This window comes from Tasmannia lanceolata, unplaced genomic scaffold, assembly GCF_043159265.1.
Source record: "Tasmannia lanceolata isolate RefF3 unplaced genomic scaffold, GAP_Taslan_0.1 ptg000012l, whole genome shotgun sequence".
NCBI classification, from domain to species: Eukaryota; Viridiplantae; Streptophyta; class Magnoliopsida; order Canellales; family Winteraceae; genus Tasmannia; species Tasmannia lanceolata.
This window is the reverse complement of record NW_027518689.1, coordinates 53036255-53061498: the sequence shown is the minus strand read 5'-3', so window position 1 is coordinate 53061498 and position 25244 is coordinate 53036255. Positions and strand designations below refer to the sequence as shown.

Below are 25244 nucleotides of genomic sequence, written 5' to 3'. Positions count from 1 at the left end.
CAACATTGAATTCGGAAAGTTTGCCTTTCCGAACTGCTTCGATCTTTCCTTGTAATTCAGGATCGTCGACTTGAGTGGCCTTGATTTTCTCCAATAGTGATGGTTGAGCAACCATCTGTGCTATGTAGCCCTTGGTTCGCGGTTCTACTATTTCCATATCCAGTTTTCTCAGATCTTGGAGTAAATGCTTTTGAGTGGTTAGCATTCTTGCCAAGGTTCCGGAAGTTTTTCCACTCAATGCATCTGCCACTACATTCGCCTTTCCAGGATGATAATGAATGGTGCAATCATAATCCTTTAGTAACTCTAGCCACCTTCTTTGTCTCATATTCAGCTCCTTCTGGGAAAATATGTATTTGAGACTCTTGTGATCAGTATAAATTTCACACTTTTCCCCGTAGAGATAATGTCGCCAGATCTTACACGTTGTTGGCTGGTGCAGTCAATCACCGAAAAGATCTTTTCGATGGAGTGAATCCATCTTTCAGCTTCTAAGGGATCTGCAGTTCCCGAGAAGGCAGCAGGATGTTGCCTTATAAACTGTTCCAGTATAGCTCCTTCGTTTTGAAGTGGAGCAGATGGGGCTCGTTGTTGGTTCATGTTTGCTGTCATTGCTTGGGCTAGCTGTGCTAATGCAGTGGCAATGGCATCATTTCCTGCGTTGTTGTTTCTAGCGTTGGCTGTAGGTTGTTCGTTTCTTGCTTGCCTTTCTCTGCGTGGCCTGCCACGTCCGCTCCTTGCCTCAGCCTCGATTGTAAAAATATGTTCCTGATTGTCCGCCATCTTCATATCATAGTATCACATTAGTAATCTAAATTATAACTCATATTTAAAAGCATTTATATACAGAAGTATCACAGAAGTCATAAATAGCACATAAGTTCTATATTAACCAACGACTAGCGGTATAGTTAACATATTCTAACTTAACATTTAGATAGGGTAAATTCTAATCCTATCTTTTTGAATCCTAATTTCCAAAACCTACTAAACTTCGCTTTGATACCAAATGTAACGCCCCAGATTTTTTTTTAAATACCAACTCGGTGAGTAGAAGAATATTACATCATCTTTCTCAAAAACTTTCATTATTCCCAAGATCTCAAATACAACAACTACGTTTAGAGGGTTTACAGAAATTAGGTCTAACTTATTACATCTTAATTCAAGACATAGTTGATACATATTTAAAACATATTTGTCCTTTAGAACAGTTCTGCATTCAACTCTAGCATTCCTCATCTTTCATCTATACTTCACCTAGGGGTTGGAACAATAAAACAAGAAAAAGAAAGGGGTGAGCTCAAATAGCCCAGTAGGGTATAAACAACAAGTGATGTAGAATTGTCAAGCTCATAAGAACATGATATTTTGCAGATAGGACATCTCACATTATAAACATGGAAAGAAAGAATAAGCACAACATACTTTCCAAACGTATAGAGAAAACTTACAGAACTTGATATCAAGAATTATATATATATAATTATATATATAGACTTCATTAAGCATAGATGCTTTCATTCATAGCCATATCTCGGCCCATTCATAGCCATACTTCGGCTCATAATCCTCTAGATTTACACTCTCTAGAGTCGTCTTTACCCACGTGCACATGGAGGACTATAACGCGTCCACCCGTCATCATATCATAATTCAGTCCATATTCAGAATTAGGGTATCACAAGATAAACCCTAACCATAAACATATCTCACGGAAACAAGTTTCGAGGATACAAATAAAATTATAGCTTTATCAGTAAAGTCATTTATCTGAAAGGAATGAGGTCTAAAAGAAAGGATCCCCCTTGGATTCTCATCAGTTGTGGATCTTAGAAGGATAGAAACTCTTTTAGCAATTGCGTATAAAGAGAATCAAAGAATATGAAATATTCACATCCAGTATAGCAAAAGAGAACCAATGGAAGAAAATCCTTACATATAGCAAAAGAGAATCAATGGAAGAAAACCCTTACATATAGCAAAAGAGAATCAATGGAAGAAAATCCTTACATATAGCAAAAGAGAATCAATGGAAGAAAACCCTTACATATAGCAAAAGAGAATCAATGGAAGAAAATCCTTACATATAACAAAAGAGAATCAATGGAAGAAAACCCTTACATATATTTTTCCGGTCACAGGTTTGTTTGAGCTTACACCTTGGAGTGGATAACCTGTAAATATATTCTAATTTTATCAAATTCATGTTTTAAGGCAGTGTCCTTTCTGTCCAGGTAATGTCCATCTATGTCCAAAATAATGTTCCCTGTGTTCAGTGTTCTTTCTATTAAATTTTTAAGATCATGGGGCCCAGCATGCACTATTCATATAGACCCCACATGTTACTATTCATGTGGACCCCACAGGTTACTATGCTCAGCAGTTCACCATTCTTTGATTTAGTTTATTTCTTGGCTACTATGCTCAGCAGTTCGCCTTTCTTTGATTAAAGTTTACTTTACGGTTACTATGCTAGCATTTCACCGTTCAAATAAGATGGGCTACTATGCTCAGCAGTTCGCCTTTCTTTGATTAAAGTTTACTTTACGGTTACTCTGCTAGCATTTCACCGTTCAAATAAGATGATAAAACTTGCATAATCTATAGCGAGTTATCGCCTCTTATGCATGCTTTATCCTAATATTTACATAGGTGGTAGAGCCAACCATATTACCCATAATAAATACTTTAACTATCTATATGAAAGACTTACCTTGGTAGTGATGAAGTGGATTTCCTTTTCCTTCTCCTCTCTCTCTCTTTTTCCCTCTCTCGCTTACTCTTTCTTCTCTCTCGTTCGCTTTTCTCTCTCTCTCTTTTTTTTTATTTTTCTTCTTCTTCTCTTCCTCTATTTATAGGTTTTTTTTTTTAACTACAGTCTTAAATTCACAACTACTCTCTTAAATGCTTTTACAAAAATATAGGAATAGTAAAGGTATAACTAAATGAATAGTAAAGGCTGCTTGAATAGTGACAGGATGATTAATATTATTTAATTATTATTTCCGTCGGTGAAGCGCAACTACTCATTAATGATAGTGGTTGTGGAGTGACCCGCTTAACCAATGAGTTAATGAAAGTGGTTGCGGTGTGTCCTTTTGGTAGTGGTTCCCACTAGTGATGGGTCCCGCTGGCGTTGGGTCCCGCTATTTGTGGGTCCTGCTTGTTGTGGGTCCCACTGGTGGTAGGACTCGCTTGTGTGGGGCCCGCTGATGTGGGACCCACTGTTGGTGGGACCCGCTTGTGAATAGTACTCAGTGGGTCCTACTGTGAATAGTAATTTTGAATCGTTTATCTCAATAGTGAACTTGCATAGTGACTATTGTGAATAGTAATTATGAATAGTGACTATTGGTAATTTTTAATATGTGTAAGTATCTACTCATTTTTAGTTGACATCTGGGGCGGTGGTTTAGTGGTAGGAAGCCGTTCAATCCTCGCTCAGCGTTGGGTTCGAATCGCGTACGCCCCATTATGCCAGATGTCGTCATGCCCGATGAACTCGGGGAAAATAAGTAATGGCCGATGATTACCCACCTATGAGGCCATTTTTATTTATTTGTATATATATATATATATATTTTACCGGTTATTACAAGGTAGGTTTAGCTTGGGTGTCTTTTTTCGGAGCGATGGTTGCTATCTTTCAGAATTCTGATTGGAAGTTAACAAACTAGATTAAATGATTGACAAATGAAATCAGGTAGCTTCCACAAATAGAGAGAAAAGAAAACAAACACACTTTGTATTGATTATATCAAAACAGGTTACAACGATGGCGATTAGCAATATGAAAATTGATGTTGAATTGCCGACTGTTTATAACATGTATCAAGTAAAACTCTTTTCTTTATATTTTCATCTATAATGAGACTGGAATTACAATCTTTGACTCTGATTATATTCAAGTAAAACAAATGAAGATAGTAAAGAAATGATAATCTCATGCCGAAGATCCTCAAAGCTCTGCGATCCGAGCCCTTTTGCTTGCGGGCTTTCCCGGTAACTCCCCACGCCGGACTTTAGATGTTAAGGAAAACCTTTTTTCCACAACCTTATTCCTCCAAGCAGCTACAATGGACTGAACGAGATCAGGAGACAGTTTTTCACAAGAAGGAGGCACTACAGCCCCGGGAAGACATGGACATCCCGTGATCTGATGAAGCAAACGGGTTGGTGCATAAAAGGTTGATTTTTCCAAACCCATAAGATACACAAATGGATGCGGGTAAGTGCTAGTGATAACGTGTAAGCATGAATGACTCACCCAGTGAAATTGATCCTTCTCCACGTGCTGCAACCAATGATGGCACTCATCAATGGATTGGGGTTTATTGGCCATTGGTTGCCACGAAAGGTGATCCTTGAGGGTGTACTGAAGGGAGCTCCGTGGCTGAAGGATGGTGAGTTTTTCACAAAGCCACAAATAAAGCAGTTTGACACACCCATGGAAATTATCCTTAACCTCTCGTTGAGCAATAAGATCCAGCCCAGAGAAGGTTTCCGCTAGAATGATTGGGACAGGATTCCTTCCTTCGCTAATTTGATCGGCTACACTCAGTAAGGTCACAGGAGCAATACTGGAGTCTTCACGGATAACGTGACGTGCAAGGACAGCAAAGATTAAGGCATTGCGACGGCAACTTTGAAAACGGGAATCGACAGGGTCAACGTTTTTAGAAAAACGCTCAATGAGGTCATCGAATTGCACGTACGTGCCTTTGAAATAGGGCATAGCATCAACAGTTTTGTTCTCGAAAAGCTTACAGAAAAGGAAACGAGGAGACGCTACACTTGAAGGTTGGATCCAGAGTCCCTCAAGTGGGAGTTCTAATAGGGCGCACCAATCCTCGAATATAGGACATATTTCAAAGGGACCAAATTGAAAAACATGAAGAATAGGATCCCAAAGTCTTGCAGCTGCTTGAAGAAATTGCCAATTCACACCGGATGCGCTGAAATGATTAAACGTGCTGATGAACCTGTCGGCCATACTCCACTCTGCACGCTCGCGCGGGAGAGCTCTAATTGACTCAATTATCCAATCCCTCATCACCTTGTTCGACATGATTTAACCTAATCACAGATAGGATAAAATCAGAAGAGAGTGAAGATAACCTTGAATAACGAAATAATAGGGATAAATTTGATCAACCATATGGGAAGGATACGACTGGTGACACTCATTTTGTTCATCAATAATCATGGATGATCAATAGATCAGAAAGGTAGACCACGGCCACAAAATGACAGAAGTAGGTCATAGACTAGATCTCAAATCTGATGATGGACATTGACAACTGTATGATCAAGAGGATCGATAATGATAGATCATGGTCACAAAGACAGCGGACAAGCCATCAACCACATCTAAGACAGAGCATGTAAATAGCAAAACCTAACCCAATGAGTAACATCTATACACAGCATGGATCTATGGCATATCAAAAGAATGGGTACACAGTCGAAGGGCAACATACATATATGACATGGATCTGTGTACACAACATGAATGAACTCACGATCAAAGGGCAATGCATAGACCATGGCCACGAGAGTGACGAGTATAGACCATTAATCAGGTGACTCTGAAAGACTGTATATATGATCGATTAAACCAGGAATCCCTCACTGGAAAAGAGGGTTCTAATCTAACCAACCGACAAAACTGAGTATGCACATGAGATTCGTACAACCTGAAGACAAAATGACAGATATAGCCCCAACAACGGTAAAAGAAATACTATCGACTGCATCGAATGAATGCAAATAGGATGAATCAGACCTGGAACACCTACTGCAAAAGGGGTCCTGATCTGAACGACCGACTTGACAAATAGGGTATGTACAAGAAGATGGCAAAATTGTACATCGACTCAGCGAGTAAGACATGTACGATGGAATAACACAAATGTACACTTAGAAGACAGACCATAGCCCATGATCAGGATAAAGACCAGGGAAAATGATTAACCATTTTGAAGACTGGAGAATGAAACTATGTAGCTGATAGCTAGACTAGAAAATTCTATTGACAGACAGACCCTGGTCTAACAGGTTAGCACAAAGACCGATCAGGTCAATAAGGAATCAAGGACTGGACCATGGCCACGAAAGGTGGTGAACAGAACCATCGGCTAGACCCAAAACTGAAAGAAGGAACAAACTCCACCTGATGATAATAGTTCAGAAAAACTCACAAACATGGACCTAAGACACCGGAACCACCATATGATAAGAGATCACAGGATAAATCATGATCTAGCTGACAACCGAGCAAGAGTAAGGGTCATCGATCAGGTCTAAAGGAATGCACAACCGCGATAGATACAGAAACCTAATCTAAGAGACAGGTCCTAATCTAAGAATAAATATAATACATGCACGTACATATATACATACATACCCTAACCAGGGGTACCAGCCCTAACCTGATCTAGCGGAGCCAAGAAAATCTCGACTCGAAAGTGTCTGTGAGTGTACTAGATAACGCGGCGGGTAATTACAGTGTGACTTACCTTTCTACACTACATGGGTAGGCTGACTTCTATCCTAGGCTCACATATGCTGGTCGCACATGTTCGTCCTATATGAGTACATATAGATAGTGTCCTAGCAAGGGTTTCCTAATTTTGGTTCTAAAGGGAGCAGCTAATATACATATATATATATATATATACATAATATAATGAAATAAAAGTAGGGCCCAGGCATTTCTGCAGGGTACTATGCTTATGACCATACCCTTGATGTATAATGCCAGCACACCCAGCATTATACAGAGTATGTTCACCGCTCATCGGCTGCTGTAGAACACCAGCACACCCAGTGTCTACGGCTGCAGCTTCGGCGCATAGCTTGGAAATAGATACAACGGTTCCCTCAAGGTCATAATTACCCGTCTGGTACGCGTCATATCTATTCCCTGGGGCCGATAATGAAAACAATGAAAGAAATAAAGAATATGCCAATGTATGATGTACAGTGTGTGAATCCCTCGTTTTAATTATGCACCTATCTGGTGCCCCTGGATTCTAACGATAGAATTCCCATTTAAAATGATTTTAGCCCAAATTTCTCCAAAGTTAGTAAAAATGGCATTTTTAAAGAGTTAGGCAATGTTTCAAGAATCTCCCCAGCAGAGTCGCCAGCCTGTGGACCCCGATCCTGAGAAGGACGAGTGCGGCGAGGGACGCGAGGTCCCCCCTGCAATCCTCAAAGATCTCCACATGTGAAGGAGAGCTCTACCAAGGAACTCTCAAAATAGGTGTCACTCTCACAGCATATCATGAGTGGCGATATAAAATGAAAGAGATACATCTTGATCCAAGGATGAATCCCCGAACCAAGGCGTACCTAAAAATAACTCAGAGTCACCATCCATGAATACGCCATGGAACCAAAACAAATGCTCTGTCTGCAACGGATAACCAGAGATACAAAAGGTCCGTGCCTGATTACGAATAAGGAAGGTCCGAAGAGCACCCCCAATTCGTCCGAGTGCAATCACTTGGTCTCTTATGCCATTTATTATTAACCTCGAAGAGTTTTGGGCGAAAATCATGTGAAATGAGAACAAATATCCCTGAGTGGACGTCTAACTAATCATGCATGACTTGGGGATGAAATAATAAGTAAACACAGCATAAATGAAAAAAGTGTGTCACCTAAGCATTGCTAGGTTATGTGTGACATGCCTAATGGGTGTCTAAGTTCTGGTGGGCAAACACATGCATGCTACAGCTAAAGGTATAAGGTCTGTGCATGAAAGTAAGAAAACATAGCAAAACACACAACATAACAAAACAACAAATCCTAAGACTCTAAACGATTTAGCCCGAGTCCTCGGATGGTCTGATGTTCATCCAAGAAAGCCTACGTATCCCCGCCTCCACGAGAATCAAGGCAACGTAGTTCTTCGCACCTAATCTAAACTATGATGCCTAAGACACCTAGACCTCTATCTTAGACTCGATCTAAAAGACCGGACTAGTTCTTAAAGCTTCTTGTGCGATTATTTAAATTCCAATGGATTGTAGATTTTAGGACACCCTATATGCCCTAACTAGATGCAGGTTAGCCCTAAGCTAATGCAGGTGGTTCCTACGACCTATGTGTAACCAGGCTGTGTTTCTTAAGAAAACAAAGGGGGGACTAACGCATCCTATTCTAGTCATCAGTCGGCGATGTGGATTGCCAGCTGACCGGACTCTATCTAAGACAAAGTCCTAACTCTAGAGGAAGATTTTTTCGAAATCAATGTTTTGGAAGATTTTTGGTATTTTTAAAAGGGTTAAATGATTCATTTACAAAGTTTGGCTGGACCTGAGATAAGAATCTCAAGCTGCACTACGTACCTCGTGGAAGAGGATCAAGCCAACGTAGTTCGAAAATCGAACTCTCCTACTACACTCCTAAAACTACTCAATACCTTAGATGATTTTGGATTTTTCTGTTTGTTAAATGTTTTTGATATTTTTTAAAGTTTTCAAATGTTTTTTTTTAGTTTTAAATTTCTAATGTTTTTTGGATTTTAAAGCTTTTCCAATGTTTCGGACCTTTAAATGCTTTCACTCTGAAAAGGAACACGCAAGTACAACCACAAGCTAGGGCAAAGCCCTAAAGCTAAAGGGGAAATCCCGAACAAGCAACTAGCGTCTCAAAGAGACAAACCACAACAAGAAAGTTAGTGTCCCAAGAATAGAGAAAACAATCTAAGATCCCAAGCAGGGAAGGCTCTATATGACTGAGTTAGTGTCTAATGGAAAAACTCCTAACTAATAACACTAGGGAGGGAGTACAAATGAGTCAGAGACTCTCTAATAACACTACCAAGTCAAAGACTCGCTCTAAAAGAGGAGGCCACTCTAACATGAGGCTAGGTAAGCCTCCTAAAGGGGAAACTCTCTATATGAGACAATGCTTGTCTCTGAGACACAAATGACGTAAACAAAGGTTCTGATGAGACTGGGCAAGTCTCCTATATACAAAAGAGGGGTATGCTACTTGGACTGAGCAAGTCCCTTAAGGATGGGCTTGGGCTAGCGCCTTCATCGCCCGGGTAAAAGCCAATAAAGACATCATACACGTAACTTAGTCCTCATGACTAATTACACTACCACAACACAATGCCTTCGCTTCTATTAAAATTACGACCATTTCTAAGGCACCTGTCTAAGTAAACAAGAAGTACCAAAATAAATTTTGGACACATTCACTTTACCATACACAAACACATGTGCTCTAGTCAGCGCAAAACCCAAAGGTAAAAGAATTACAAACATGTAATACCCTTACACTTCAGGGATATCCTCATCTGATTCAATAAGACTGAGGGTAAAACCTTTTATTGCCCTAATAAGAAAAGGTAGAAACAACGCAAAAGGAAACTCGGTAAGATGAAGGAATAAGCTGATCTAACTCTTACAGATCACGACAATCCTCATGAAGAACTTATTGACGTAATTTAACCCATAGATCATTAGCAGGATTTTAAAGATCTAAGACAGGGCCGAAGCCCTTGGGGACATTAATGATAGGACCAAGGGGATATCCAAGACAGAGTCATGACTTTGGGTTAGCGACAAAACTGGGCAGCCATTAGGTGAGTACGATTGGGCTGACTCCATAAGTTAAATTTACATGCAAAATTGATAATTTCTTAACCCACCAAAAATGGCCCCAACTCAAACTAAGAAAACAAGCTGGGGAACCCAAAACCCAAAATCCAATTTCTAACTACCAATATCACCTCAATTCCATGGTCATAACCCATTGATTTCCACAATTTATCACTTCCATACGCATAACATGTCCTCATCAGCAAGACATAACCTATAATCACTTGCTCATGACCATGATATCAACACTTCCCTATCTTAGTATCTTTCGTCTTTACAAGAACATCTAAAGACTGCTATAGCTTCCAACAGATTCATAAGCCCCTTAAAAAAAACAAGAGAAAGAAGGGCTGCGCATATATATGATAGAGGAGCGCACAAAGCGAGAATTGGACTACAAATATACTAGCTGTATACAAAACAGGCACTGAACTATAAATAAAATGAATATAGAATACAAGCACAAGACTCACAGAATGACACATATGAAGAGTGCTTAGACATGTTCACACACTCACAGACAAGCACAAGACTGAGCCAAAATGCAGAAGTGGATGAGCTGAAACAGGGAAGTAAATCATAGCATTTTCTAACATATGCCTGAACTGATATCACTTCCAAATGACTGATTTAAACGTACGTAACTATTCAAACATCATCCCATGAATAACACATATGAAGAGTACTTAGAGCCATCTGTATCTCATCCTATCCTTTTATGACAAAATCAGTATAAATTTTAATTCCATAGATAAATTAAAATCATAAACAACAATATCAGCAGTCGATATACAAAAATTCTGAAATGTAATCAAAGCTTATAATTATTTAGACTGGTATCCACTTGAGATTGAAATTTGGGCTTAAATATAAAGAAACTCAAATAAACTTCTTTCATAGCTAATGACCATGAAAATCAACTACTAGAACTTAAATTGCCCAAATCAAATAATTATGATCGATTCCACAGTCCTTTTCAAGGCCAGCTCACAGGAAAAAATCTGAATTGTAAAACTTGCAGAGATTCTATACTCAAAAGAGATTGCAATCAAATATTCAAAATATATATATATATATATATATATATATATATATATAATCAACGAGTAGTTAAACGTATTAATCAACTATAAGCCTCAATCCGTGAATTTGAAGGAAGAAAATATTACCTGTGCAGTTGATGAAGAGAAGACCAAATGACCAAATTATTTCTCACCCTTCTCTTGATGCTTTTCTACTTGGTTGCAAAAGGGGATATGCCGATCTTGATCAAAATTGACCAAAATTGATGGAGATGAATAGGCCTGTACCGAGATGAGGGTTGCTAATGGAGATAATTCAAGTGGGTTTGACGAAAATTGTAGATTCTAATAATGGCTGAGAAGGAAAAACGAAATGGGTTTTGGAATGGGTTGAGTAGAGAAGAGGGATGGGTTAGAAATGGGAAAAGGGTAAAAACAGGGGAGGTTGAAGATGGTGATTGAGAAGATGGATTTGAGAAATCCGGTGGAAAAAAGGGGGTTGTGGCCGGATTCCGGCGAAATCCGACCGGAGAAGGAGTTGGTGGCTGTAAATTGAGAGGTGGGAGAGATGGTGATGGTGGCTGGGGTGTGGGTGTGGGTGAAATGCAGAAAAAAAAAGAAGAAGAAAAGGGGTGGCTCGAGAATGGCCGGCTAGATGGTTGGAGAAAAGGGAATCCGAGATGGGTTAATGGAAAAGAAGATGGAGGAGGTTACAGTGGTTCGTGGTGGAGTGAAGAAGAAGGTGGAGGAGATGGTGGTAATCGGATTTGGGTCGGAGAAGGCCGGATTCCGATGATGATGGCCAGGGAAGACGACCGGAGATGGTGAAGAAAATGGCGGATTTGCAAAAAATCAGAGACTGAATGGGTTTGGATGGAGATTAATAGAGAGGGGTTTCCATGGGGATCAAGATAGCAAAGATTTGAGGGTGAGGGTGAGGGTGAAAGAGGATTAGCGGCTTTAATGGAGTTCTTGGTCGGAGTGAGGTGGGCTCGCCGGAATCCGGCCGGAGGAGGCGAAGATGGCAACTCCTCCTTTTTCTCTTCTCTCTCTCTCTGCTGTTCGCTCCCTCCCTCTCTCTGATTCTTTTTAGATAGAGGATAAATCTAAGATATGGTGGCGATGGTAGTAACGGAGACGGGGTGGTCGAAGCTCGGGTCACCGGAATCGATGGTATTTGCCGGGGTTAGGGTTTGGGTTAAAAGAAAAATGGTGGTGGTAAGGGTATTGGCTGGAGAAATGGTTTTAGAGAGATGGTGGTGGGATTCGGCCGGAGCTCTGGCGGAAATGGAATCGGAGAGGATGGAATCGGTGGCTCTCTCTCTCTCTCTCCCCTTGCTCTTGCTCTGTCTCTCTCTTGGTGGCTGATATAGGGTTCAGATTAGGGTAAAGGGAGATGATGATGGTGGCTTATGGTAGGGTTGGTGGCTGAGAAGGTGGAGGTTGCCAGCCGGAGAAGATGGTCTTGCTGGATTTTCTATGGGTTTGAAGGTGGAAATGAAAATGGAAATGGGTTTAAGAGGCTAGAATGATGGAAGAGAGGGGTTTGGGGTGAGGGAGAAGAAGAGAATGGAGGTGGAGATGGAGAAGTGGTGGCTGCGAGGATGATGAGGCCGGAGATGGATGGGCTTTGCCGGATTTTCGGCGGGAAATGGGGTCGGAGAATATGGTTTTTCTCCTGCTCTTCTTCCTCTATGTGTTTTTCTCCTCCTCCTCTGTTTTGATCCCCTCTTCTTTTTTTTCATTTCCACCTTTATTCGTTTCTTAATGGCTAAGAAAACAAAAAAAATTTGCCCCCTCCCTTGCTCCAAGGACAGCCAACCTAGTGCATTTATAACTACTTTTTACCAACAGGGGGGGATCAAGCAGAAACAGGGAGAAATATTTTTGAGAAAATATCTTCTCCTCCCTTTTGATCCTAGCCCTTCAAATCAGCTTTTTGTTCAAGGACTGGGATCAAAAGAAGCATAACCAACTAAGATTCCCTTTAACTAATCCTAGTCTTAAGCATCTCACTAACCTAGCTTAGGGCTTAATGGTGACTTGGAGGGGAAGAAAAGCATCTTTGCAAATTACGAAAGTGCCCTGGTTCAGGATAATACACCCCCTAATTTTATTACACACTAATCCACACACCCCTATATCTCCCTGGACAACTCATTACGGAAAATTTGAACTGGTTTTCTAAGCTCCTGCGCACCCCTATTTCTGGCTAAGTCGCCACCCTTATTCCTACACTACACTACTCTACAAACATCGTCCGTTTGCTAGGCAAACCGCGACGGATTCGGACGAAAATTTACGGGGACCTAAATGAGACCCTAACCTATTATAGGAACAAATTTGGGACATTAAAACACTAGTTTGATAGGGTTTCTACCCTAACGACTCTATTAGGGTCCGGTCAAAATGGGGTGTCTACAGTACCCAAGCCTCACTAGGATCAGAGTCGACGTAGTTCGGTGCACCTAAGCTAAGCTACTTATGCCTAACTCATCTAAGACACCGATCTAGACTGAATTGACTGTTTCAACAGTTTTAAGAGAAGTTATTTAATTCAAGTTGAAGCTTTTATTATCCTAGGACTTCATCTAAGATGCTATATGATCTTATCTAAGTCCAAGTTGTCCCTTAGACTAATAAAGGTTAACCTACATCCTAGGTAACTAAGTTAGTCCTAAGGGAAAATTGGGTGACTAGTGTAACTAGATCTATGACTCAATTGCTAATAATAGCAATCGGTCGTGATGAGGCTGAACTCCCTAACTCTAGGACACCCTAAAACCTAGAATACAACAAGACACGAGTGTTCCTAAATGGGGCTCTAATGGTTCCTACAATGGGAAGCCGTAATCCAACGGTTCCAAAGACATGGAGTGAGTTAGTTCAATTTGTTAAAGTTGATGATTTTCGATTTCAAGGCTTTTCGATTCCTAAACATCTAAGGAATACCAAAGGCTCTATGGTTCGCAAGTTTCAGTCTTGAATCGCAACCATGGAAGGGAATCGTGCTCTCGACCCTCGTATAATTTAGCACGTAAGTTATAGTATATTATTGCCTGGCATATTTCTCAGGATTTCCGTGGACAGTGGACCTCGGAGCCAATAACATACTATAATTTACCCACTCCAATTATGCTAGATCAATCACAATTACTATACAATTATGGTTACGATCTCGGCATCTAAATTATCCTAGCATGTTATTTTACAAGGGAAATCTATTACTCCTAAGATTTCTGTTTCACATAGCTTAGTGATTGAATACATTAAGAAAAGTTAGAGTTCTCTGAAAATTTTCAAGGTGCGTTGAATTAATTTGGATTTTTAAATGAATTTATCACAATTGGATCAGATTAATGATTTTACAAAGAAGCCTATAGCTAATTAAGTTATCTGTTCCAGAAATTTTAGGATATGATGTTTTCTTGAAAAATATATTCTGGTTTAATTTGTTATGATTTTAAAGATTGAAATTCTATTTTTAATTGATTTTCCACTTTCGGGTCAGATTGATGACATTACACTAACAAATATAACAAATTAATTCCAAATTCAAACAAACTTTTACTAGACTATTTTCAGATAAATAGAAAATTATGAGAAAACATTCAGACATTATTTCGATAATTGTCTATTTTTAACAAATATATTCATGTTCTGGTCGGAGCAATTAAAAATCAATAAATAATATTACAATATACCCACAATTTCTGATAAACTCACAATATGATTATGACTAGTTATTTTATTTTGCTACCAAATTTCAGCTTTTAAGGAGTTCGTTTAATGATATGTCCTTCATATATATGAAAATCATTGATTTTATCAAAACAATTTCAGTAAAAATAATAAATATAGTCCAAATCTTTTGAAAATTTTTATATGATATTTAAACATTGAAAATCTACTGCGGACCAAATTTCAATTAGTTTTGAATTGTTTTGTAATATGAACAATTTTTAGAACTATCAAAATCTTATTTTCGGGTATTATTTAAACGAATTTTTGAGCCATCAAAACAAATGAAATCTACCAGAATTTTTAGATTTTTGGTGCTATTTTAACCACATTAAAACTCAGAAAACATATCTTCACGAAAAACCCTTGATTTTAAAACACTCACTTTGTAAAAACGATTTAAAAGCCACTAGATATCCCAATCGGTTAAACGCCCAATTTTCTCATATAATGATTCCTTTTTTTACCAAAATTGATAATTAAATAAACTGACCCATCATAATCATGCATGGTAGCTTTTACAAAAATCATGAAGAAAACGAAGAAGAAACGGCCCTAAGCATGCTTTTCAACCTTTGATATTATAAAGATAGAGGAACCTACCGTTGATCGCACTCCTTGTCTCTAGGGTGCGTAAATCCGAGGTATACTCTTTGACACACCCTTATATACGCAAGAGAAAATCCAAAGTTGGAGGAGATGAACCGCTTTGATGAAGAATCTCAATCCTACTTGTTTGGAGCTAATTCGGCCCAGCGCAGCGAGAGATAAGGAAGTAAGTGCTTGAAGACCACCAAGAGAGAGGTAGAAGTGCACGGCCAGCGGGTTGACGGATTGTGGAATAGCCGCCTCAATGCCGCCTCGGGTTCGATCTTGGATAGTTGGTTCACCAAAGAAAACATAAAATGCCTCCAAGTAATTGAAAGAGAGAGAGTTGGGCGGAAAAAAATAGAGAGAGAGAGAGAGAGTTGCCCCGTTCCTATCTGTCCTTGAAAAGAGAAGGTTAGGCCAAAATCTAAAGGGATGAGAGAGAGTCTTTTTTTTTCTAAAGAGTTCCTCCCCCTAAAAAAAACAACCGTCCTCTCTTTTTAATTAAACAACTCAGAGAATCCTTTTTTACCCATAAGAGAGAGATATGTGTCCTCTTAAACTTAGTAACACGCTAAAAAAAAACCACACGCCTCCTCATGAAATTTAGCAACCCACGTTTCCAATTTTCATTGAAACCAATTGAGATTGAAAAGTGATACCCACACAACCCCCTTCACATAGCAGACACATTTTGGCAATTAAGAAAACGTGTAATATTCTTGGTGTCTTTTAAATAAAGAGGCAAGTTATAAGATTGATTTTCAATCTCTTATTCTCCTCCTTTAAAAAATAATATATTTGGAATCCTTGCAAGCTGGGTGTATTTCCCAATTAAAAGCATTTTCCTTCTTTAATTAGGAAACTAGTTTACTAATTTGGATGGCTCTCACTTGCTTACTATTTTCTTTCTTCCTTTGTTTCCTTTATTTTTACTATTAAATTAGTAGCAAATGTCCAAAGAAAAACATGGTCAATTATCTCATAATGCCCACGTCCTCTTCTTTCTATTTCTTGAATTAACCGAATCTCCTCTTCCTCTTTCTATTTGTACTGGGCCCTACTCCGAATTCCCAAAAAAAAAAAAAAAAAAAAAACACAACATATCCTTCTGCCGAATTACACTTCTCAAAAAAAAAATTGGTTTCTTCAAAATATTGCGGGTCCCACTTGTTGGGCTAAAACACACATCGGAGGATGATCCAAACCGTCCACTTAATGGGCCATAAAGATTGCATCCCAAAATATCATTTCCATTAGTGGGGCCCACATATCGACCTTAATGTTATTGTACTACCCTCACCATAGATGATCTAAGTTGTTCGATTGATGGGCCCCAACATGCACATTGGTTGCGCCCCCCTCACTTATTTCCAGGGATGATCATGGTGTAAATTGGTTATACATCCAAAGCCGCTTCTATAGGTTAATTCGAGCTATCAAATTAATGGGGCCGTGGCGCAAACAAATTGTACCTCTAAATCCCCCAAATCTTTTTTTTTATGAATATCAATGCAGGGCACACCTGCTTGATCCCATTCCTATTGAAATATTCAATGCAGGCTCATCCAGTGGGTCCAAATTCTCTCTTGTTTTGATTCTTGCAAATAACCCTCTCAACAATTAGCAGGAAAACGTAAAACATGACGGAAATGACCAAAAAGATTTAAAAATGTAAGAGACGAACGCGGAAAGGAGAGACACTAGAAAACCGATAGAAAAAAATATTAAAAAAATGACTTCTTTGTTGATTAAAGCGGAGCAAAATGAGGGTGTCTACAGTGCCCATCAAGTAGTTGTGCCAATATCATTTTACCTTTTTGACTATAAATATGAACTTAAGTTCTTTTTTTTTTTAAAGAATTTTTGTTTTTCTTCCTTTTTTAGAGAGAGAAAATAAAGAGAGAGAAAGTAGATTTGCCATCTTCTCCGGCGAGCCTCCGACAAGTTTTCTGGCCGGATTTACGCTCCGATCATCTTGTTTTCCTTATTTGTTAACTTCAATTGTTGTCATTGTTGCTTTTCTTTCACCATATCAATTACAAACCCTAACCTTCGTGGCTTTCTTTTCCCAATCATCTTCTCCGGCTCATGCTCCGGCCAGCTCCGATCAATTCTGGCCGTTCATCTCGCTATCAGCAAGCGTTCTAATACATCGTTTCTGCTTTGTTATATCATAAGTTCTTCATTCTTCTAGCTATCAAACCCTAGATTAGAAGCCCTAACCTTTAGATCCATCAAAGATTTAGCCTAAAACCTTGGTCTGTATTTTCTTCTTTGCTAAATCTAGGCTTGAAACCTGAAATTATTAGATCCAATCCCTTTTCTTCATGGATCAGGCCATAAAAATCCTAACACAAACCTCACAATCTTAGATCTACTTTGATTAGAATCCCTAACCTAGTCATCCAAACTCTAGCAGAGCAATAAAAAAAAAAATCTTTGAACTCTAATCTCTTCTCCTTTCTCATCTCCGATCTTCTTCCTTCTTTTCTCTGGTTGACCTCTGGCGGATTCTCTGGCCAACACTTTTTCTGTCGAGCATCATCTTATCCGGCCAAGTTCTTCGTGGATTCAATTTTGTTCTCTTGTAATAATCTTGTCCTTGAGTTGGATCTGAACTTATTTGGAGGTCAATTCAAAGGAGCTGATCTGAAGGACATAGAATTAATATTCATTCAATAGAATAAGGAAAGAGGGGCTGATCTTCTTTCCTGGTAAGCTTACTTGAGCTCCGGTCAATCCATAGAGGTAAATTTTATTTTATTTGATCAGTTAAATTCCAATTTACTTTCAACTTGTATAAAGAATGGTGTGAATAATTTGATGTTCGATCTGTTTCTTTTGGCATTCGTTTCTTGCATTCTACCTCTTATTTTGCTTGAATTGTAGGTTCCTATTGTCTCATTTGGAAAAAAGAAAAGAGTGATGTTCTCTTCTCAGTTCTAATTCTTTGTTAACTTCTTCTTTTTTCTTTTTCTTTTTGTGTATGCTAAGAAGGTGTAGTAGTGGCGACAAATTTTAATCCATGCTTATACTGATTATTTTTGAGATAAAATGATTATTTTTGCATTATCAGTAGGTTGTTCAAAATGATAGAATGAGATAAACACATTGTATTTTTTTATTTTAGTTTGTTCATGTAATTCACTTTGACCATTTTAGTTTTGTATATCTTAAAATAATGCTGCCTTTATTTGGTTCAGAGGACTGTAATGTATTAATTTCTCTTATCTAGTTCAATCAATACTTAATAATATTTTGGGTCATAGTAACCTTTAGTGTATAAACTCAGTACCAAGAAAAATAGTTTTTTTTTATATAGCCTCATTTCCTTATCTTTTGTGCTAATGCCTTCGAGACTCTGAACCAAGACCCTTATGTAAAACCTGAGATTCAGTTTTATTGTCTTGGCCTTTGATGTTTACACTCAAAAATCTGAAGTTATAAAGTATACTTAGAATGTTGTCCTGGAATGTGTAATCTAATTTTGTCATGAATGTGTCTTTGGGAAAAGTAAGGAGGAGAATCATCAGGACTTCTTTTGATCTCTATTATATGTTCACAGGCAGCACAATATTAGGTTTTGACATTTTGGGTTACATTTCTCGATTGGATCTAAAGGTATCTTGATGGCATAGATTTATAATATAAGCTTTTAGCAAAATCATGTGAATGTTTAAGGTTAACTCATTCGAATTTTCTCTATTGGTTAGATGTAAAGTACTGTATCATCTTCCTCATTTTCATTTAGAGTCTAATCTTTTGTGGGTAAATGCAATGGTTTTGTTTCTTATTTGGATAAAGATCCTTTTTGAATAATTTCTTATTTGGAGTAATTTCATTAGAAAGATCCTTTTTTAATGTAGCACTTATGTCTTTAAATTGTCAAGAAAATTATTTTTGCAAATAAAGTAAAGGATCGCTTCTTTCACATTTATATGCAGGTGAGGTAACAGTGTGAATGTTTGGTTCATGGGGGCATGATGTTATACACATTTTTTTGTTTTTATTCTATCTATGTTCATTCCCAAATTCTATCCGAAAGCCTCTCTTGCACCATCCTTTTCAGCCCATTGTCACTGATTTTAACACCTTCAAATCCTTCCCAAAACAGCCCCTATTTTGGCACAGTTTAATCCTTGTTTTGGCGTAGAACAGCCCTTGTTTTGCATCGGTTCAGTCCCTATATTACACTAGTTCAACCCTCCCATTTGTTAGCATGTCGTTTCTTTTGAAGGAAACAGGGTATTATCTTCATATGTACCTGAAATGAAAACTATGATAGTTTTCTATCATTGTGCTGAACAGAAAACTATTGTAGTTCATTTTATGGTGTCAGAGCATTGTAGTTCATGTTGTGGTGCCTGAACTAAAAGTATACATAGCTTATTTTTATTTTTTCATTATGTAAAAAAATGAAAATCTTTGTAGTTCATTTTCATCATGTTCAAATTGTCATTGTAATATCCTTACATGCCCATTCCAGGTCTTGCTCACACATATTTAATGACAGACATTATTGAAATGAAGATGAATTGTTTTGATATAAGAATTTAATGCTATATATGCATGCATTCACATTATACTTCACTTTACCAATTCTTGGGGATTTCTAGCATCAAAATCCATTTAGTAAAACTTCAGTACTTCTCATGGATTGTTTAGCACACCTAAGAGCTTGTACATTATTCTACATGCCCAGTTCTTTGTAGTAAATGGTTAATGTTTCTAACCTTATTCTGAGTCAAGAATGTTAGTCAAATTCTATGCAAAGATTGTGTTACTCTTTAGTTGACTTTTAATTTCTTGAGGCCAATTTTCTATTCAGTTTGAACTTATACTTCTTTACATATGTAAGATGAATTGTAATGACTGATTTGTAATATGGGTTGAGTTACTATCTAGGTGAATATTAAAAGATAAGAAAGTGTCCATAATTGCTCTCATTAGAATTTTAGAATTGACATTGCTCATTATTAATGACTGCACAGCTCCATGCCTAGTGTTTTTTAAACCTTTTAGCCCCTCCTTTGCCAAGACATGATAGTATATAGTACAGCTTATGTTTGTCTGTAATTGTGTTCCTTGAAGATAATTGGCATAGGCTTTACTATAATTTGTAATCATATTTCTTAACTGTGCTAAATTACCTTCTCTGATATTAAATAAGGTGAATTTGTATAATTATCAAAATCAAGTAGTGTTAAAATACTTAGTCTAAGAATCCATTTCAGCCCTGAAATTTTGATTTTATACTCTTAAAGAATTATGACAGAAGGCAGGTTTATGATTTTGTATTGGGTCATAATTCTATCTAATTCGTTCAAGTGTTAGCAGGTCTTGTATGGAAAATAAGTAGAAATTCTCATTAGAAATGATATGAACTTGGGAGGTGCTTTTGGTCATAATTGTTTATACTATTAGGTTCAGTTGTAAACTGTTTATTCTAATTGCCATAACTACTATTTATAAGTATTATAAACCATAGTTTTTCTTAATAAATTTTAGTTGTAAAGATAAAGAAAGAAGGAACTGAGATTCTTTAAATAAAACATCTGAATTAGCATCTTATAAAGGTGATATTCTTAATGGGTTAAAGCTCGCAATTGTGGTATGTTTCATCATGAACATATATTTGTCGTGTGTAGCATGTTTATGGTTCTGTAGTTGGGTATAAGAATGGTTTCCTTTTCATTATGATAAAAAGGGGGGGTTTATTATGTATTATGCTTTAATTTGTACTGTATTCTTTAAGATTTTCAATCCTTAAATCATAGTTTAAAAGATAAATGTTGCTTTAAAGCAATATCTCGCTCATCCTTTAGGGGGCTAGCCTAGTCTGTATAGGATTCCCCCTCTTTTTCTTCTCTTTAGAGGACATTCCAAGTCTTTAGGTATGAAACTAAGACATTAGTAGCCCATTCATTGTAGGGGCGATGAAGGCGATAGCCCAAGCCCATTCTTAGAGGGATTTATTGGATCATGATAGTACCCTCTCCCCTCTTCTTTCCTCTTATTTAGGTAAAGAATCCTCAGTCTTTTAGATACCCTGAAACCTTTAGTTCTTCATTGCAAGGGCAATGAAAGAGTTATCTAGAGCCTTCTTAGGTAGACAAGCTATGTCTCAGCATGAAATATCTTACCCTTTTAAGAGACAAGCTATGTCTCAGAAGAGAAAGTCGTATCCTTTAGAGACAGGTTTTTGTCTCATGAGTGAGTCAACCCTTTAGAAAACTACCCAAGTCTCATGAGTTGTCCCCCTATTAATTGAAGATCAACTCAGTCCATTAGTTGCCTAATCAAATCTATCATTGCAGGGGCAATAATAAGGTTATTTGGAGCTCTTCTAAGAGACATTCGGTGTCTCATTAGGGATAGTTGTTCCCCTATAGGAGACAAGCTTTGTCTCATTGGTCATAGTTGTCCCCTCTGTTAGGAGACTTGCCTAGTCTCACCAACATCCCTCTTTATCTTCTTTTCTTCTAAGAGACATACCTTGTCTCATTAGCACCTCCTCTTAGAGTCACTAGTCTGAGAGCCAGTCCATTAGCATAGGAATCTCTCCTTAGCTAGAGAGTTAGTCCTTCAGTTTCAGGAGTCAGTCCTATCACCATAGGGGTTAGGATTCTTTCCAACCTCTCATCAAATCATGTGATTTTTATCCACTCTTGCAAGGTATAGGATGCTGTCCAACCTTTGCGGGATATCAGGAGTCTGTCATACTCTTATGATGATAGGAATTTGTCCTCTTGAGTCAAAAGCACTTGAAAATTCAAAAAACATTTAAAAACCAAAAATCTCAAAAATCAAGAGTCATTAGGAGTAGTTAGGAAATTTTGTTTCGAACTACGTTGGCTTGATCCATTTCCACGGGGTACGTAGTGCAGCTTGAAATTCATATCCCAAGTCCAGCCAAACCTTTAAAAATAAACTTTTTCAAAGTTTTCCAAAAATACAAAACTTCTTCAAAACCTTTTTCAAAAAGATCTTCCCCTAGAGTTAGGAGTCTGTCCTAGCTGTTTGGGGGTGTTTTAGAGTTAGGAGTCTGTCTTGTTTGTGTTGATTTGGTGTGTCTTGTCGTGTGAGTGTCCCTAGAGTTAGGAGGCCTCGAGTCCTGGTCGGTTAGACATTTAGTCGAACCGATGACTAGACTAAGAAGCATATAGTCAGCCCATGGTTTTCTTTAGGATGCACAGCCTAGTTACACATAGGATGTAGGGCCCACCTGCATTAGCTTAAGGCTAATCAACTTGCATTAGTTATGGCATATTGAGAGTCCTAAAAATTACAATTCACATGAACTTAAGCAATTATACAAAAAGCTTTAAAAATCAGTCGAGTCTAGTGGATTGAGTCTAGGATAGCGGTTCTAGATGGATAAGCATCGTAGTTTAGAATAGGTCATCGAACTACGTTGATTCTGATTCTTCCCGAGGCCGGGATACGTAGAGTAGCCAGGGTGGATGGCCATTCTGGTCCGAGTAAAGTATTGCATTGGAGTTTTAAGATTTGTCTTGTCAAGTTGTGTATAGAGTTGATTTGTGTTGTGTGTTATGTTATGTTTTCTTACTTTCATGTACAGACCCTATATCTTTAGCTGTAGCATGCATGTGCTTGGACACCAGAATTTAGACACCAATTAGGTATGACACTCATAACCTAGTTATTCTTAGGTAACACTTATTTCATTTCTTTTATGTGTGCTTACTTTTCATCTCCGAGACATGCATGATTAGGTAGACGTCTTCTCGGAGATATGTGTTACCATTTCACATGACTTTCACCCAAAACTCTTCAAAATCAATAATTAAATGGCATAAGAGACCAGGTGTTTGCACTTGGGCGAATGAGGTGCTCTTCGGACCTTCCAAATTCGTAACCAGGCACGAACCTTATTTTATATCTCTGGTTATCCGTTGCAACAGAGTATAGTATTGGATCAAAGGCCCAATTCCTTGGATGGCGACTCTTCTTCGTTTAAGATACGCCTTGAATCTGGGCTGGTCCCCAAATCGAGAGGTATCTCACCTTACATCGCCACTCATGCTATGAGATGCATTCTTCTTTCGAGAGTTCCTTGGTAGAGCTCTCCATTCACGTGGATGATTCCAAAGAGACTGTTAGTGTGGGGCTCGTCCCCGCCTCTCTCGGATCGGGGTCCACACTATGCTGTGAGAGTGGCACTTATTTTGAGAGTTCCTTGGTAGAGCTCTCCTTCACATGTGAAGATCCTTGAGGATTGCAGGGGGATCTCGCATCCCTCGCCGCACTCGTCCTCTCGGATCGGAGTCTACAGTCTCCTAGATACAAAGATGGACTCCAAGTAACCTTATCATTGCCCTTGCAATGATAAATAAGAGTGCTTATCTAAAAGGCTTGGTTAGCCTATAATGAGTAGGGGGTGTTCTAATGTGAGGCTGAGCAAGTCTCCCTAATGTGACTCACTATTGAGACCAAAGTAGTCTCCTAAAGGGATGACTTTCTTGTGAGACAAAATATGTTTCCTAAAGGGACTTTTTTTTTACTAAGACAAAGCATGTCTCCTAAAGGTGGAGGCTCTGAATAGCTCCATCAAAGCCATTACAATGACAGACATAAAAGAATAACTTCCTAATTACATGTCTATCAATTTCCAAAACTTTATGGATAATAAACCTAAAATATTCTAAGAAAACAAAATAAATGTAGGCCAAATTATCCTACTATTCTAGAATTTAGAAAGATTTTGAACTTTAAATATTTCAAAGGAAATTCATATCATCAAAACAATATTACTAAAAACCCATGCTTAACCCTCATAGATAAAAAATTGTTTAAGTCTTATTCTAGCAGTCATTTATAAACTTTCTTATATAAAACTTAAATAAAGAAGCAACTAATGGAATATGACAACTGAACTTTGAATAATAAGAATATAAAATCAGATTTAGGTGATAGATAAACAGGTGAAATATTTTATTCTCGAAGTTAATCTATTTCAATACCTTTACCTCAACTTCATATTACTTATACAATATAAAACTATTTATTTCAATATTTCATCAAACTCTAATAAACACGAGTTATACTGCTTGTTATGATAAAAGTAATTTCATTTAATCTTATACCATTATAAGATTGGAATAAGATGAACATCAATAAAACATTGCATACACCATCAAAACTGTTCATGAAACAAATTATATATCCCCAGTAGAACGATCATCAAGCAACACTCAGGCACACCCGTATTGAATGTTAAATATATAAAAGAAATATTTAAATCCTATTAATACAAAATCAATAAAAAGAACTTTCACCTCAGCATTTGTGTAAACAATCATAGAAACACGTGCACATGTGCTTTTCTTTTACAATTAAACAAAGCTAAACCAAACAAGTATTAGAAGTTGATTTAAAAAAAAAAAAAACTTTGTTGTCATGTAAACAATACTGAAATATGTAATCAAGTGTCTTTCTATCTTTACTAGATTAAACATGACTAATCTAAACAAATTCAAAATACGTGACAACTTATTGAACTAGTAAACCAAATTATCTTAGCAATTCCATCAAATTCAATTCAGAAAAAAAAACATGTAGAATCAAAACACAATCCATTTGATTCAATCATCAGATCATAAAATTCTCGCCACAAGACCAATGAAATTGTTGGATCTTAGTTATAAATTTCATAAAAGGTGAAACTATAATTTTCATAAAAGAAGAGATTAATAAAGGCCATATATACGAACTCAATCTTCATTTAGCTTATTTAAAATGCTATAAGAATCATCCAAAACAAATTCTAAAATACAATCATAGTTCATAACAATTTGGGACCTAAAACAGTTTAATTTTGAAATTCAGCAAATATTACTTAAAGCACTTCTTTTTCTTTCTTTTTTCTTCTAGCGTGTAATAATCTAAACTCCTTTCTTATCATGAAACTATGTCCTTAATTTTGAAACTTAAATGACTACAATCATGAACTACAGTCCAAGAGGCATAAAAAAATAACCACTGACAGTATGAAAATACTATTATCAACAAAATAAAAGAAAGAACAGAGTACTATTAAGGTCATATATTTCTTTCAGTCAAGTTTTCATGAAAAAGTGAACATTAAAAAAATAAACTAAGAAATACCCCATTAGATTTGTCATAATAATTATCATTCAGCAATGCACCTCAGAATTAACTTCTTAAAATCATGTAAGTTATCTTAAGAATACAAATTTTTAGAAACTGAATAAATAGGATCTTCATAATAATACTCATTTCTTCT

The 25244-nt window shown here is 37.4% G+C and overlaps 1 protein-coding gene across 1 annotated transcript in view; it reads left to right on the top strand.

The window, feature by feature from the left end:
• The first annotated feature begins 3778 nt into the window (after nucleotides 1-3778).
• The window catches only part of LOC143888936 (uncharacterized), a 32506-nt gene continuing 11040 nt past the window's right edge, over nucleotides 3779-25244 (top strand). Inside the window, exon 1 of the mRNA XM_077393316.1 lies at nucleotides 3779-3838. Within this exon, the coding sequence (XP_077249431.1) occupies nucleotides 3779-3838 (60 nt within the window). The remainder of the gene's footprint in view (nucleotides 3839-25244) is intronic.